This window comes from Varanus komodoensis, unplaced genomic scaffold (genome assembly GCF_004798865.1).
Source record: "Varanus komodoensis strain SLA01 unplaced genomic scaffold, ASM479886v1 scaffold3, whole genome shotgun sequence".
In the NCBI taxonomy this organism is placed as follows: Eukaryota; Metazoa; Chordata; class Lepidosauria; order Squamata; family Varanidae; genus Varanus; species Varanus komodoensis.
In genome coordinates this window covers 19489264-19504133 of record NW_025335761.1, presented here as the reverse complement: position 1 = coordinate 19504133, position 14870 = coordinate 19489264, and the positions used below count along the sequence as shown (strand labels likewise).

The 14870-nt window shown below is 41.5% G+C and overlaps 1 protein-coding gene across 1 annotated transcript in view; it reads right to left on the bottom strand.

Moving 5' to 3' along the window:
• The window catches only part of SPTBN5 (spectrin beta, non-erythrocytic 5), a 115023-nt gene that overhangs the window by 79384 nt on the left and 20769 nt on the right, over nt 1-14870 (bottom strand). The window contains exons 14-23 of the mRNA XM_044435728.1: nt 13377-13507; nt 12195-12446; nt 10993-11280; nt 9730-9973; nt 9114-9253; nt 6973-7072; nt 5670-5840; nt 4617-4781; nt 3505-3731; nt 1056-1242 (exon numbers count right to left, since the gene is read on the bottom strand). Coding sequence (XP_044291663.1) covers nt 1056-1242; nt 3505-3731; nt 4617-4781; nt 5670-5840; nt 6973-7072; nt 9114-9253; nt 9730-9973; nt 10993-11280; nt 12195-12446; nt 13377-13507 — 1905 coding nt within the window. The remainder of the gene's footprint in view (nt 1-1055; nt 1243-3504; nt 3732-4616; nt 4782-5669; nt 5841-6972; nt 7073-9113; nt 9254-9729; nt 9974-10992; nt 11281-12194; nt 12447-13376; nt 13508-14870) is intronic.

Sequence of the window (14870 nt, the reverse complement as noted above, 5' to 3'; positions counted from 1 at the left end):
TTCCTGAAATCTTGGTTTATTTAATCCATCTGCGGGGTAAATTTCAATGTTCATAAATATCTGTTCAATGGTGTTTATAAAAAACCACATTTTAACCAAGTGTTCACCCTCTGGAGCCATTCAAAATGAATGTCTGTCCCAGTAGGCTAAAGCATCCTGGAGCAAGTTGGGGCAGTAGGCTAAAGTATCCTGGAGCAAGGAGACTAAATACTTTAGATTTGTCAGCAAAGCATATCCAATTATGTTTATTTGTATATGAAGCTTTCACTGCTACATAGACACTGTCCTGAACTTGAATCTAAGCTACTTATGGTTTCACATTACTATTTCCCCTCTATTATTAACATTTTGGTTATGAAAGAAAGAGGGAAAAAAGAACCAAAAGGCAACAGGAGTTCCAACAACCACCATAACTATGTAAATTGTTTATGAGGTGAAACAATTGAGGAAAGGCTACTGTATGGCAGCCTGGTTGTTTTGGACTACAACTCGCATCAGTCTCACTACTGGCCATGTTTGCTAGGGCTGATAGGAGCTGAATTTCTAAAATATGGGCAGCTATCAAATAAGTTGAATATTTCCTCTTCATGGAAAGGTGGCAGCCATATTTCTAGATTGGGAGGGGGAGCTGTGGTCTTCTTCTCAGCTCTAGACTCTTGCACTGACTCCCAGTGGTAGCCAGCTTCTCTTGTCCTGCTCTACTCTGTTCTGTTTTCAGGGACATATAGAGATAGAAAGTAACAAAAAAGTAGCAAGTACCTTGCAATGACATCACAATGACATTATTGTTCAACCTTTCACATCTCAATCAGACATAAGGAAGGAAACAAAATCTACCACAAGCAATAGAAAAAGAATAATAAGGGCTTGCTAGATACTGTTATGCATATAAACTTGTGCCCAGTGTGGAGTTAATCTTTGGGTGGTCTTAGTCCTCCTTGTTCCTGAAAAAACCTTCTGTCTGATTGGAGAATCAGTTACTGACCTCGACACAGATACAAAAATATGGCATGCTTCCACTGCAAAAAGCTGGGGCATCAGGAATGAAGAATTACCTTGTGCTTGTGCAGCAAGCTTTGAGCCACATCCAAAGACTTGACACGGTTTGTCGAGCTGACAACTGACATTCGCTCATTAATCCACTTCATTTCCATGTCATGGTAATGGTAAAACTCATACAATTCCACTCTTGCCTGTAGCAGTTGGCCTTTCTCAGCAAGAGGTTCTTGGAGAGCATCAAACCTGCAAACCAACATTAAGACAGTGCTGTTCACACATCCCAAATCACAGTTCAGGTAATCACATGAACCAAACATTCATCACTGATTAGCCCATATCAGCAGATTCATGGAACACTACAAAAAGTGTTCCATAAAGTGAGTCAGTTGTTAGCAAAGTATCTTCCCGTCTGCAATATTTATAATTTCAATATAATGTTGATCATAAACGTATATGCTCAACTTTATTTCTACACCCAAACCACTGAAGCCTATTAGAACTGCTGTAAAATTGTTGTTTGGGAACAATTTAACAGTTACCTCTTCTATCTTTTGCTCTTTTGCGTATAGTCAAGGCTGTGAAAGTTGGACCATAAGGAAGGCTGAGCAGTGAAGAATTGAGGCCTTTGAATTGTGGTGCTGGAGGAGACTCCTGTGAGTCCCTTGGACTGCAAGGTGATCAAACCAGTCAGTCCTAGAGGACATCAACCCTGACTGCTCTTTAGAAGGCCAGATAGTGAAGATGAAACTCAAATACTTTGGCCACCTAATGAGAAGGAAGGACTCACTGGAGAAGAGCCTAATGCTGGGTACAATAGATGGCAAAAGAAGAAGGGGACGGCAGAATGAGGTGGCTAGATGGAGTAACTGAAGCAGTCGGCGTGAGCTTAAGTGGACTCCGGGGGATGGTGGAGGCCAGAAAGGCCTGGAGGAATGTTGTCCATGGAGTCGTGATGGGTCGGACATGACTTCGTGACCAACAACAACAACATTTATCTTTTGTTGTTTTCTAAATATCCTGTAAAGAAAGTGAGGTAAGAAACCCAAGGAAAAAGCATTGACAAGCCACTCATTCCAGGGAATCTGATCACCAGTGAGCAAACGTACAGCAATAAATTCTAGAGTTGCAGGAAATCATTATGATAAGGAAAGTCAGGCAGCTGTTTTGATCTATACCAACACAGTAGGACAGTGATTGTCCAAAGTGGGCAGCAGAAAGATATGGGGGGGGGGGGCAGTGAGGAAAAAGGAGGTGGCAGGAGTTGTTAGAAAATTGTATACATTAGGCCCTGTGGGGCCCTGTCCATTATACATCAGGCCTGCAGGGCATCATAAGCCAGCATCCAAGACCATCCACACTGTGCCTGCTTTGCTGTCATTGCTGCTGTTGCCACCAAGGAGCCTGCCTTGCCCCTCAACAACCCCACAAGCCGCCATCCACTGCAATACCCACCCCCAATGCCTTGGTGACAGCAGGGGCAAGAGGGAGGGGGCCAGGCAAACAAGGGGCATTGATTAATTCACCTAAGGTACAGACAATCTAACCACACTCAAGTGTTTTGTAAAGCTGTGATTTAGATTATTTTCATTGTTATTTGTGACACGCACTTTGTTGATAAACCATCACTTTATTAGGATCTTTTTTGCTTAAAATACCAGACTGGGTGCTCAAATTCATTCCTAGATATCAGCAACGAGGAAACAGGAATGATGGAAGAACTGATTTTACTTCAAAATGATATTGAGTTGAGGCCAAATTTTTAAAAATCATATCTAGATTTCTGGTTACTATTTCTTTCCTGCCCACTACCCTAAAATGTGCAACAAAGTCAAGATGTACTTTATTGCCTTCCCAACATCACATTTAGAGGCTCCACTGCAGACACCCAGCTTCTTTCCAAAGAAACAGACTGAAAATTACTGCATGTGGGGATGCAAGACTTCTTAGTGCCTTCCAGCCTGATGTTGAGATATTAATATCTCTGCACCAAGCACATCCATGCCATCACCCTAGGAAAACAATGCATCTACAGATGAGATGTACTTTTTTTAATGGGAAGAAACACTAAATTGTTTTACAAAGTTAAATTTTATTTGTGAAATACATACACTTGTTTAACTCTATAGTGCCAGATTGGTTGTTTTAAATTTGCAGTGGCGCAATAGACTAATACAAAGAAAAAGGCATGGGCATGCTAGGGTTGTCTGTCAAGCGGAAAGCGAGTAATAAAGTTTGGGGACCACTGCACTAGGATGTCTGCATGTGTGTTTGCTACAGTCATATCCAGACCTTTCTGCCAGAAGTCCAGAGCAGCATCCTACAGTTACCAAAAGCCCTCTGAGATGAGTGGAGGGTATGTGAGATGCCTGCTGCTGCACAGCACCATGGAGGTTTGAATCTAGGTTCTCCCCATATCCAGCTCCCCATGTATTTGTTGCCTGTTAATTTTTATCCCACCTTTAACTAGTCTGCAGAGTTCTGATTTGTACAGCAAAAGCTGCTCACCGTTCCAAATACTTCTGTGTCTCATCCAGAATCCTCTCGCTGTCAAAATGATTGGTAGCCATCTTCCTGGCATGTAACACAATGGAGCTCATTTTCTCAGCCAGTCCCTGCATTTCATTTTCCAGTTGTCTGTGCTCCTTGAGCAAGTTGCGGCTGGAACGCAAATTGTGGCCCAGCTCTTTATCTTGAAGAATCTTCTCTATCTTCTCTATTTTCTCTTCAGCATCCTAAAGAGGAAATGTTGATAGAGGTGAGATAAAATATGGATTCTTGTCCTTCTCCTCTCTTTTTCTGGCATAAAGTTTCTCTGTCTTTATTATTTACTTCCTAATGTATCATGTCTGTGGATGCAAGTACCTTTGAAACAATGATTTATTCTGTATACACCAATTAGCTTAGACCTAGATTTCATGTTTCAATGCCACTTTTCTACAGAAAACTTTACTCAGAGCAGCTCAAGGAAATTTACAAATCCTGAAACACTTTAATCTGAATTTTCTTCGATAAGGCTACATTCCTTCTACCCAATCAGTGCCTCCGTATACTGGTTATAGATACGTATGTTAGACAGAAAAAGATCCTATAATCGCCAGCATTTGGAGTTGTTGCACTCATTTCCATCTAAATAAGTATATCCTTGCACCCCAAAATAGCTTGAATCATCTTTTTTTCCTGGTAAAAGCTAGAACCCTAAAATGTAAACTTCCATATGCATGAACGATGCAGACTCAGTCCATGAAGCAGAGTCACATTATTTTACTTTCATGCTAATATCACTAGTGAGAGGTTATTAGTGATTATAGCTAAGCCTGGCTTTTTTTAAAGATAGCAAATTCAGTGAAGAGATGACAAAATCAGTGTCAGGCAGGCTGTAGCAGGGTGGTTGTTCCAAAGATGGGTGGCCACCATAGAAAAGGCCCTTCCCCTAGTTGCCACCCTCTGAGCCTCTCGAGGGGTTGGCACCCAGAGGAATGCCCCAGAGGTTGAGTGTAGTGTCCAGATAAACATTTTTAAATGTCACATACTTATGTGTCAAGTGCTCTTTCCTTTACTGGCCATGGCAACAGCTCAGCTCAGCTCAGGTGCTGCAAGCCTTCCCATATCTGCCTCACCTCCAGGAGTTCCATAAGTTGCTCTTGCTGCCCAGCCTGCCTCAGTTTGTCCCCTCGTTCAATCATCTTGGTGTACAGCTTCTCCCATTTCTTCTTCAGGTCTGAGATTTTGTCCTGAATGGACTCTGCAGCATAGTGGCCATCCTGAACAAGCTGATTTCCTGCCTGACACAAATAGTGCATTTGGTCAAAGCAAGTCTCTTGAACATTTTCTTATTTCTACTTGCATGCATTTCAAAGTAATTGTGTATGGTACGAGCCATGATCCAAAGCAACCATCACCAGCAATTGCTGAAGAAAACAGAGATATGTTAACAACAACACAAAGCAGCTCAGTTTTGGATTCTGAATATGCTGAACAGATGCATGCGCTGATCTCCATATGCCCCCATCACTCCTCTGATAAATAGCTAAGGTTGCTGGGCTACTAGACTTTATCATTAAAATACAGGTTTCTTGCTTGTTATCATCACATGAGAAGAACCAGTGTAGTGTAGTGTAGTGCTTGGAGTGTTGGACTGGGATTCAGGAGATCAGGGTTCTAGTCCCTACTCAGGTACAAAACTCACTGGAAGACTTCAGGCCACTCACCGACTTTCAGCCTAACCTACCTGACTGTGGGGATAAGACTGGAAGTGGGAGGATGAAGACTGTATCAGCCACCTTGAGTTCCTTGAAGGAAACAAGGTGGGCTATCAATATATAAATAAATACATGCTAAGTCATATTACCAATGGTCTAGTTTGCAAAACATTGCATTATTTGGGCTTCATTCTTTGATTACTAGAAGCAAAGTATAAGGTACTGTATGACATTTACCATGCATCCTCGGTTGCAAAATTAGAAACTAAAAAACAAAACAAAACTGTGTTTCACTTATAGATATCAGATTGCACACCTTCTGTTAGCATCTGATAATTTCCATGGAATGAATCATTCCAATGAATGTTGAAATCCTCGAAGTAAGCAAGAAATGATTGAAATGGTAAAGTGTATCTATAAAGTGCTGATTCTTTGCCAGTTGTCACTATGTGTCCATGAGGCCAGCCTTACCACTATCAATTCCATAAAATGCTTCTTATTGGCCATCATTTCTTTTTCTGCAGCCTCATGCCATTTCAGTTTCCGTAGGATATTTGTTGGATCACGGTAGGACTCATCTGATGCTATCTTGTACTTTTCCTCCATCCACATCAAAAGTTCGGCAGTGTCATGACTGAACTCCTACACAGATCAAGAATACATTCTTGTTGGTAAGCAGCCTACCTGGGAACTTAAATATTAACATTTCCTGTGATTACCACCACGAATGATTAGTTCCAGACTCTCAGTGCAGAACACAAAAGTAGCAGATCTGTCCAGAAAGCTTAAGGATGATGTGCTTGCTTTTTAAGAAGTAGATAGACAGGTGTCTAGGATGAACTTTAGGGCCCCTGTGAGAGATCACAAGACTTGATGTTCCCCCCATATACCAACTTTTCTGTCAAGGAAAGCATGCAAGTCTGTGTCCTTGCCTAACCATCACCACATTGTGCTAGTTTCTGTATATGAGGGGAAACATTCGAATGTGCAATCAACCTGCATCCTAAACTGACATAGTCCTAGGAGAGCTGCATCACAGGCTTTTTCTGAACATGACTCTTAGCATTTAGGAACACAGGAGACTGCTGAATATTGAGTCAATCTACTCAAGTAGATCTACTCATCTAGTCTAGTATTGTCGACAGTGACTGGCATTGGCTTCCAAGAGTTTTAATAAGGATTTTTTCCAGTTGTGCCTGGAGCAGCTGAGGATTGAAGTTGAAGTGGGGGCTTGTCTCATGCAAACTATGTGCTCTATCACTGAAGCATGTTCCTTCTCTAGCCACCCAGGGCAAAGCATGATAGGAAAGAAAGAGGGGGGGGAGGGGAGGGGGTAAGAACCACAGTATTAATGGCAGGAAAATCAGATGATAGCTGATGGACATCAATTGAAAGAGAGTTCCACCAGTGGGGGACAATTATCAGAAATTATCCCTTGTGCCCAGCTTAATTGCTCTTATTGGCAGGCATATGGATCTAGTCTCCCATGCTGCTCTGAGGATGTAGGCAGGTTGGTTTGGGCAGAGCCCATCTTTCAATTAACTGGACCTAAACAATTCAGTCCAATACAAGCACCTTAAACTGGGTCCAGAAACACACTGGCAACCAGTACAACAGAAATAATATAGGTGTCACCTGACCTCGCCTTGAGTCTACCTGTAACAAAGAAATAGCATTTTGTATCAGGTTGGGTAAATTTAATTGGACAATTAACAGCCCAGCATGATAAAGCCAACTACAGGTGGGCTGTGGCACACCACAGGTCTCTTCTTACCTGTAAGATAAGAGAATCCAGCAGCCGTTTCTTTCGGTGTTCATTATTGTTTACTAGCAATTTCCACCTCTCTCGTAAGGCAGCCATCTTCTCCTCAATTCTGTAAAAGAGATAACAGAAGCTTCAGTTTCTTCAAAATGTATTATAAAGTTGGAGGGACCTTATGGTGCATGTCAACTTGCCTTCAGCAAGGTCCGTGGAATTTTGGTAGCTGCTTGATGGCTCACTGAGTGTGTTTGGGTGACAGCTTCTTGCTGAGCAGGCAAAGGAAGCACCAGTAGGTCCAGAAGGTGTCTACACTGGACACTCCACTGGGAGGAAATTCATTGAACCAGCTGCCAAGAATGCTTTGACCTGGAGTCATGCACTGAGCAGGGAATTGGACTTGGTGGCCTGAGTGGACTTGGTGGTCATTTCAACATGATAGCTCTGTGAGCTGAGGCAAGCTGAATACCTGGCTCAGACCAATCCTCATCTTACTCTACAGTTTAACAAAAATGGCATGCTTCATTTCCTAGATAAAGGAAGCAAGGCTAAGGTTATACAAATTCCTGTTAACAGCTTCATGTCTGGTATCAGCACTGAACATAGTTGCTTTTAAACTTAACAAGTGTCTTTCCTAGAGATATAATTCCTCAGACAGACTTTTGAATTAACCCTAACCCTTGAATTATACAATGGATGTGCGTGTATTGCCATGTGTGGTTAAGTTCGGCACAATAGATAGTGACCAGATCAGGTTATTGGGTGAGGTGGACTGCATGGACCTGTGGTTCATTTGCAGTCCACCCGGAGTGCACTGTTCATTCTACCAGCTTGCTTCTTGTGGACCTCCCTGCCTCTTGATGTCAGGCAGATACTGATGTTGTTTTGATTTTGACACCTGACAACAAGTCTTCTCTGACTGACTAGAAATGTCTTGAGATAATGTCATCTGATTCTAAACATTTTAATTCTGTATTTAATTCTATTTTTTTCTCTTTCTTATCATTGTCCACAACTTGGAACTCATGGAAGACAGAGAGTGCTATCTTTATTACAGCTGTAACGAACAGATATTACATTTGGGATAGATTAGCCTAGGGCTTGGCTTGGAAATTACTCAAACTGGTAAGAAACATCAATCCAGCTACTCTTCTAGATGTGGATAAAGGAATACTGAGGCAAGCTGAACCTAAGTGGCTTGCTTTTCTTGGCTATATCATTTGATGGTTCAGTTCAGATAACATGCCAAATCACAGTTGCACCAACCATAGTTTAATTTAGGATTCCAAATATACAGCAAAAATATATGGTTTACAACTGTTTGATTATATATATGGTTTATATCATAAATATATGGTTTATTTCCATTTTTCCAGCATTCAGCTTCAAAAGTTCACTTCCACCTCCATGGCATAGCTGCCTCTGGAGGCAGAGTGATGGTTATAACATGGTTTGTCAATTCAGACACCATAGTGTGCTGAACTTATTTCAAACTATAGTTCCTGATTTGATGTCTAAGGTAAAGCACAACTTATCAATGTAGATATGAGCCAGCATAGTTAAGCTTCTTTAACTATAGTTTGGCATAATGTCTGAACTAAGCCAATGGACAGGATTGATACAACCCATCGTAAGTGACAATCCATGGTGGATTGTCAGATGGTGCCAACCTAGATCATTTTCAACAGGTGGCTTGTTCAAGGGCAACAAGTCACTTATGGTTTATTTTAAGAGTTGCTATACCCACAATGAGTTATTGTGTTGCCTCAACCCAGACAGCCAAACCCATCATAGGTACTAGGAAGTAGTAGATGAACTGTTTGGCAAAAGCAGCAAAAACCTGCTGTACAGGTTATATGCACACTTTTTTTCATTTAATACAAACAAGCGGACTTCCAAAAATGCAAACTTTAGCACGTTTGCAAAACGTCCAAAATGGGTCCAAAATGGCATGCCTTACCTGGGCAATGTCCAGATAGGTATCTGCTGACAAACTGCAGCAGGCACCCCTCATGGGCATCAACACAGACAGGCTGCCAAGAGCTTTATTTTCACTTGATTTTTTCCTCTTGACAACTGTACTAAGGGCGAGCTGCCAAGAGAAACCAAAGCTGCAGATCCTCTTTGTCTCCACAATTCCAGAACCAAACACATACATGTCAGAAGCAAAATGACCCCTTTCTATCAGCTGTTCTCCATGTTCGTTGGCTGCATTTGCCCGTTGCTTCAGCACCAGTAGCACCTGTTGAAAATCCTCGTGCCGTTTCAGGAGGCTTCGAACAGAATCCACATGGTCCTGAAGAGGTGGAAAGCAAAATGATGATGTTCCATGTCTCATGCTGTACTGTAATGTATGATCTGTGCAATAGTTTAGAAGGTGGGCATTTCTCTCTAGCCAAACTTTTGTTTTCTACCTTTTTTTGCTGTGCAAGCAAGTGACCTTTATGTTATGCTTGTCAGCAAAGATGCCCAACAATTTTAGACACTGGATGGTAATCCATTTGCTAATGATTCATTTGTAGGACTGCCTACCACCATCAACAGAGCAGATTGCTCTTCAGTTATGTGAGGAGAGAACCTCACATGTAGCTTGCCTAGCAAAAATAGTGCAAGAAGAAGGCAAAAAAGCTAAAAAGGGCCTCCTCCAGCATCAGCCCTGTAGCATAATGCATTCTCAGTAGCCTCCAAGTTCAGATGCTTTTGGGGTTCAGACAGCAATCCCACAGGATACTGCCAATGCTGCTAAATTCCCATCTAAATTTGAAAACATACCCCAAGATTGTCTGTCCGGAGAAAGGCCTCATGGCTGGAGAGGGCAGCATAGATACAGTCAATTTCTCTGCTAAATTTCAGCAATTCTACATCTTCCTGGAGTTTCTTCTGTCGCTTTGCCCATAGCTCTTCCAGTTTGTTCCTTTCCTGAGAGAGCTTTTGCACAGACTCACAGACATCCAATGCTCCAGTGCTGAATGGATCATCCATGATCTTTTGACCCAGCTCTTGCAACTGCTTAATCCTACCAACAATCCCATGAGAAGAAGGAAAGCCTTATCATCACAAGTGAAAAGCAGCACACTTCCACCCATTTTTGCGATACAAACATTGTATTGAATGATAGGTCAAGTGTGTTGAATTCAGCTGCATTGAATTACATTGTAAAAACTGAATTCACACAAATAATTTCTCAATTTTCTATTTAAAATGTGCAAATAAATAAATACAGGAAAAAGTGACTTTTCTAATAAATTGTTATGTTCATAAAGCTCTTAAATTTGAATTTTACACAATACCTGCATCAACAATATAATCAGAATATTTAATTGGTTATGACATTCAGTGCTGTTTCATAGCTAAGTTGGATTTCAGTTATGTAGTGATCTCTGGAAATGTCATTTAAATGAAACAACTAAGCAGTTTAGCAAGAACAGGCATGGCCATTCCTTTGTTGTTCCCTCCCACAGTATCATGAACAGATCTAACAGCAAGAAACACCACTGAAGAATTTTGGTGACAACTATGCGTCTACAGGGGGATGCAGGTGGCTTAGTGGCTTAAACCGCTGGGCTGCTGGGCTGACTGATTGAAAGGTTGCTGGTTCGAATCTGCACAACGGGGTGAGTTCCCGTTGCACCGTCCCAGCTCCTGCCAACCTTGCAGTTTGAAAGCATGCAAATGCAAGTAAGGTACCACTTTGGTGGGAAGGTAAACAGTGTTCCATGCACTTCGGTGTTTAGTCATGCTGGCCACATGTCCATGGAAGCTGTCTGCAGACAAACGCTGGCTCTCTCGGCTAGGAAACGGAGATGAGCACCGCCCCTAGAGTCAGGCATGACTGGACTTAACGTCAAGGGGAAACCTTTACCTTTACCTATGGGTCTATAGTGTGCTTCTTGCCATACCTCTTTTTAAAGAAGCCAACCCTCTACTGCAAAATATGAAATGAAAGAAAAAGTCTCCACACCAACCCTTCAAGAAAGTCAGTGTTAGACAGGGCAATTCTGACTGGTCCTGCATGTCCTTACAGGGAGACTTTACCTGGAGTTCTGGCCATGGATCTCCTTCAGCAAGTCTTGGTGTCCTCTTAGCAGTTGCTGTGCTGAGGCCACATCTACACCCATCTCCTTACTGGTCAGTTTATCCTTCATGCCATCTGCCCACAACATAAGTCGACGGCTGTCTTGGAGAAAAGCTTGTTGTTCCTGTGCTACTTGTAAAGCCTTCCCCTTTTCATCTGCCCTTGACTTTAGTTTTGATAGTAGCTCCTCCATGTCTTCTACCTGTTCCATTATGACCCTGCTCTCTGCTGGATTCGTATCCTTGATCCTGTACAATGAAGCCAAAGCACACACAAAGTTAGAACCAGAACTGGATTCCACTGGGATCCATCAAAGAAGGTCAGTTGGGGATAGTTAGTAGAATAGGCACTACTGTTCTTTGAAATGAGAGCCTTAATGGGATCTTCTGTATATTCATTGTTTCATATTTCAATATAGGATTGAGAGTCGAAAGGCTACATTTTTCAACCTAAGAACAGTCCCACAATTCCATACAGTCAGAAAAGAAATGGTCTAGTGGTACAATTAAGAGCTCAAGGTTTACACCAGGAAATCATTAGTTAAAATTTCATCTTGGCTATGAATGTACAAGGTTGTTTATGGGCATAATAATGTTAGTCTACCATAAAGGACTGTTGTAAAGGTTACCAAACTTATTTATCTATGTGAAGTGCAAGCAGCTGGGGAAATGTACTATGAGAGTATCCATGAGAGTGAAGCCATGGTTATTTTGTTGGACTAGGAGCAAGTTCAGTTCAAATTCTGCTTAACTATGAAGCATGATCTTCGAATAGGCACAGGTAGATTAAATATAATATCTACCTTTGCATATGGCTAAACTGTGTACTTTGCTGTCAAAAGATCTAGTATTGTCTACCAATCTGGATGGCTTGAAAAGGTATTGTACAATTCATACTGGGGAAGGCATTTAATAGCTTTGATGTCTACATGCTACCACCAGTATTGAAGGAAGTATGCCTGTTGATAGGGAAGATGGGCAATAGGATGCCATTACATTCACATCCTGCTTGTTTATCTTACAGCCACTGACAGATCATCTCTGCTGCCATCTTATATACAGCAATGTGTGTGTCAGCTGAAGTAGCCATAAAATCCACCCCTCGCCCACCTTACTTGATTCCCCAAGAGGGCCTAGAATGCAGCAAAGGGCTTTCTCCTTACGATTTGGCCACATTCTTCAGGTACTCGATTTTTCTCTCCAGTACTAAGATGTCTTTCTCCGAAGCGCTGAGCTTGCGTGTCTCTGCTGACAGAACGGCAGGGTTCTTCCCACTTCCTAAATCCTCAAGATGGTGCAGCTTTTCTTGGAGCAACCCTTGAGTGTTCTGACAGTCCTGAAGGAAGGTCTTCACATCAGCCACACCAATCAGCTCCGAGCCCTTCTGTTCTTTTAATGCTTCCAGGCACTGCCACCTAAGAGTACAAAAGTAAAAGAAGTGTGCAGTGGGGCTGCAATATCCACAATGTAGGAGAGGAAACCTGAATGTGCTCAAGGTACTTACTCCAAGGCACTTCACTCTGAGGTTAAACTGCAGGAAGTCTCAACAAAAACAAGATATTCTTATTAAGAAAAAGATTGTGATGATTTGCACAAGTTCTTTCCTATATAGGCAAATATGCATCTCAGGGTGTAAAGTTCATATTGTGTACACTGTATATTCACAAATTGAGCCTTCACTGCATGCCATCTCCTGCAAGTCCTATGCTTTAAATAAAAAAGGATTCCATCCAAATGGTCCAGGATCAAACTATATTTTATTATATGACGTCCTGTTCTGTTTTTCAGAGTTTTTTTGTTTACTGAGCAAAGTATTCCTGTATTACATGTTGCCTCGCCAAAGTTGCTCTCCATGTTTCCAGGGAAGCTCTTACTGGTGCCAATAAGAATGTCCCTTGAAATACAAGTAGCACTATTCCACAATCAAACTGAAACTAACTGAGAGCTCTCAGTGTCACAACAAAACAATTACCCTCATTTGCCTTTACGTAATTAATGTTTCTCTCTCAAAAGAAGGCTAAATTAAATGTTCCCAACCTGATGCTCTCCATATATGCTGGATCACAGCTTCCATCATGCTTGTCACTTCTGGGTGGGGATGATAGATGCTATAGTCCAATCCCCTAAAGAGAAGGCTGGGAAGGCTAACTACATGTTACATGAACTGGGTGTATCCCACACAAACACTGGAAGGTAGGAGCTTTATTCCTGCCTTGTATGTGTTTTCCAAATTTTGCATGCCTTCAAACTTGATGAGAAGTATGTGTATTTTATGCTTGGACATACATAGCAGAACAGCCTTCTAAAGTGGGAATGATTCCAGAGCTGAATGGATCAACTTTTACCTCATGCTTATCTCTTTTTTACAAGTTTGGATTTCATTCTGTTTTCCAGGGCTGCTCTTTGAAAACATGTCTGCCAGGCAATTGATGTCATCTAGCTGGGTCTTCCCAGCAGCCAATTCCGTTAGGAAACTCTAAAGAGAGAGTGCATGAAAGAGAGAGAAGTCCGATAGCAAAATTAAAGAAATAGGCCCTCTTCCAAACTTTACCATACCTAAAATAATCATTCACAACCTAGTACCAAAACTAGTTATTGTAACTAAACCAGAATTCTTTCACATCAGTCTTGCCTTGCCTTCTATTAGCTTATTTAGTTTTTTGAGGCTTCAGAATTTATTGAACAAAAAAAGTTCTAGTAACCACTTTTAATTAAAAAGTTACACATCAACAATTGTTTGCTTAGGAGGGTTTCAGTGTGCGATTAATAAATTAGAATTTACCGGGTTGTCTGGTTCTGTCCTTTTAGGCTTCAACAGAGACCATGGCTTTCTGTTGTATTACACTAAGGGCATGGGCCTATACAGGCCTGGACAGTTGCTAGAAGTTGTCGGCCTTTTTTCCTGTCTAAACATGCAAAGGATTGCACTTTAACTTAGCAAGGCTAGGGTGGTTGTGTTGTCACACACAGTTACTTCATTCACGAATGACTACTTCTCTTCAACTTTGACAAAATTGTTGTAAGCCGCCCCAAGGCTTCGGCGAATGGGGCGGCATAAAAATGTTTTAATAAATAAATAAATAAATAAATAAAATTATCCTTTTTGTGCTGCATTTCAATTGTCACCACTGTTTATGTTTTTCCTTGTACTCATGTGTACACACACACAGTTCATGCATCTCATTAAAAAGATTCTAGATCATGAAGTTGGATGGCCTAGAAAATGCCACAAGTCTAAGTGCATCTTTGCTGCAAAACAACATGGATCTCTCTGGAAGTCTCCTCAGGGTCACTGTCTTTAGGTTACATTCTAAACTGAAGTAATTTGCTTCTGACTTCAGTGTTACTCTGATTTCTTTTTGCACTGTTTGCATAGCAACTGTAGTTTCCCTCATGTTAATATCTTTGGAAACAAATAAATGGAAATTCCAGACTCTCTTAAACTCAACACAGAATCATGCAAATTCACCTTGTTTCATACCAACAAGAAATTTCAGAGCAATGCATCTAATGACTGTCTGGGGCCATTCTCTGATTATTCTACATTTCAAGGAGTAGTGAACTATAGTAACTTAGTTTGAAAATGAGGTGGTTCCAGAACTCTTGTAGTCATGGGTTGTCTATTTCATTTTAACTCTTTTGGGGAATTATCCTATTGGTTGTGTCCTCAATACCTATAAGCCTCTGGATGCGGAGCCTTACAAACATCCAGCGCAGAGCAGGAGGAATGGCAGAGTCCATCTTCTGCTTCCTGTACCTCCCTCTTAGCAATTCAGTTAAACAACCATTTTTGACTGTCTAGCTGAAGTGCTTTGGAGGGGGAGGAAAAGATGTAGGAG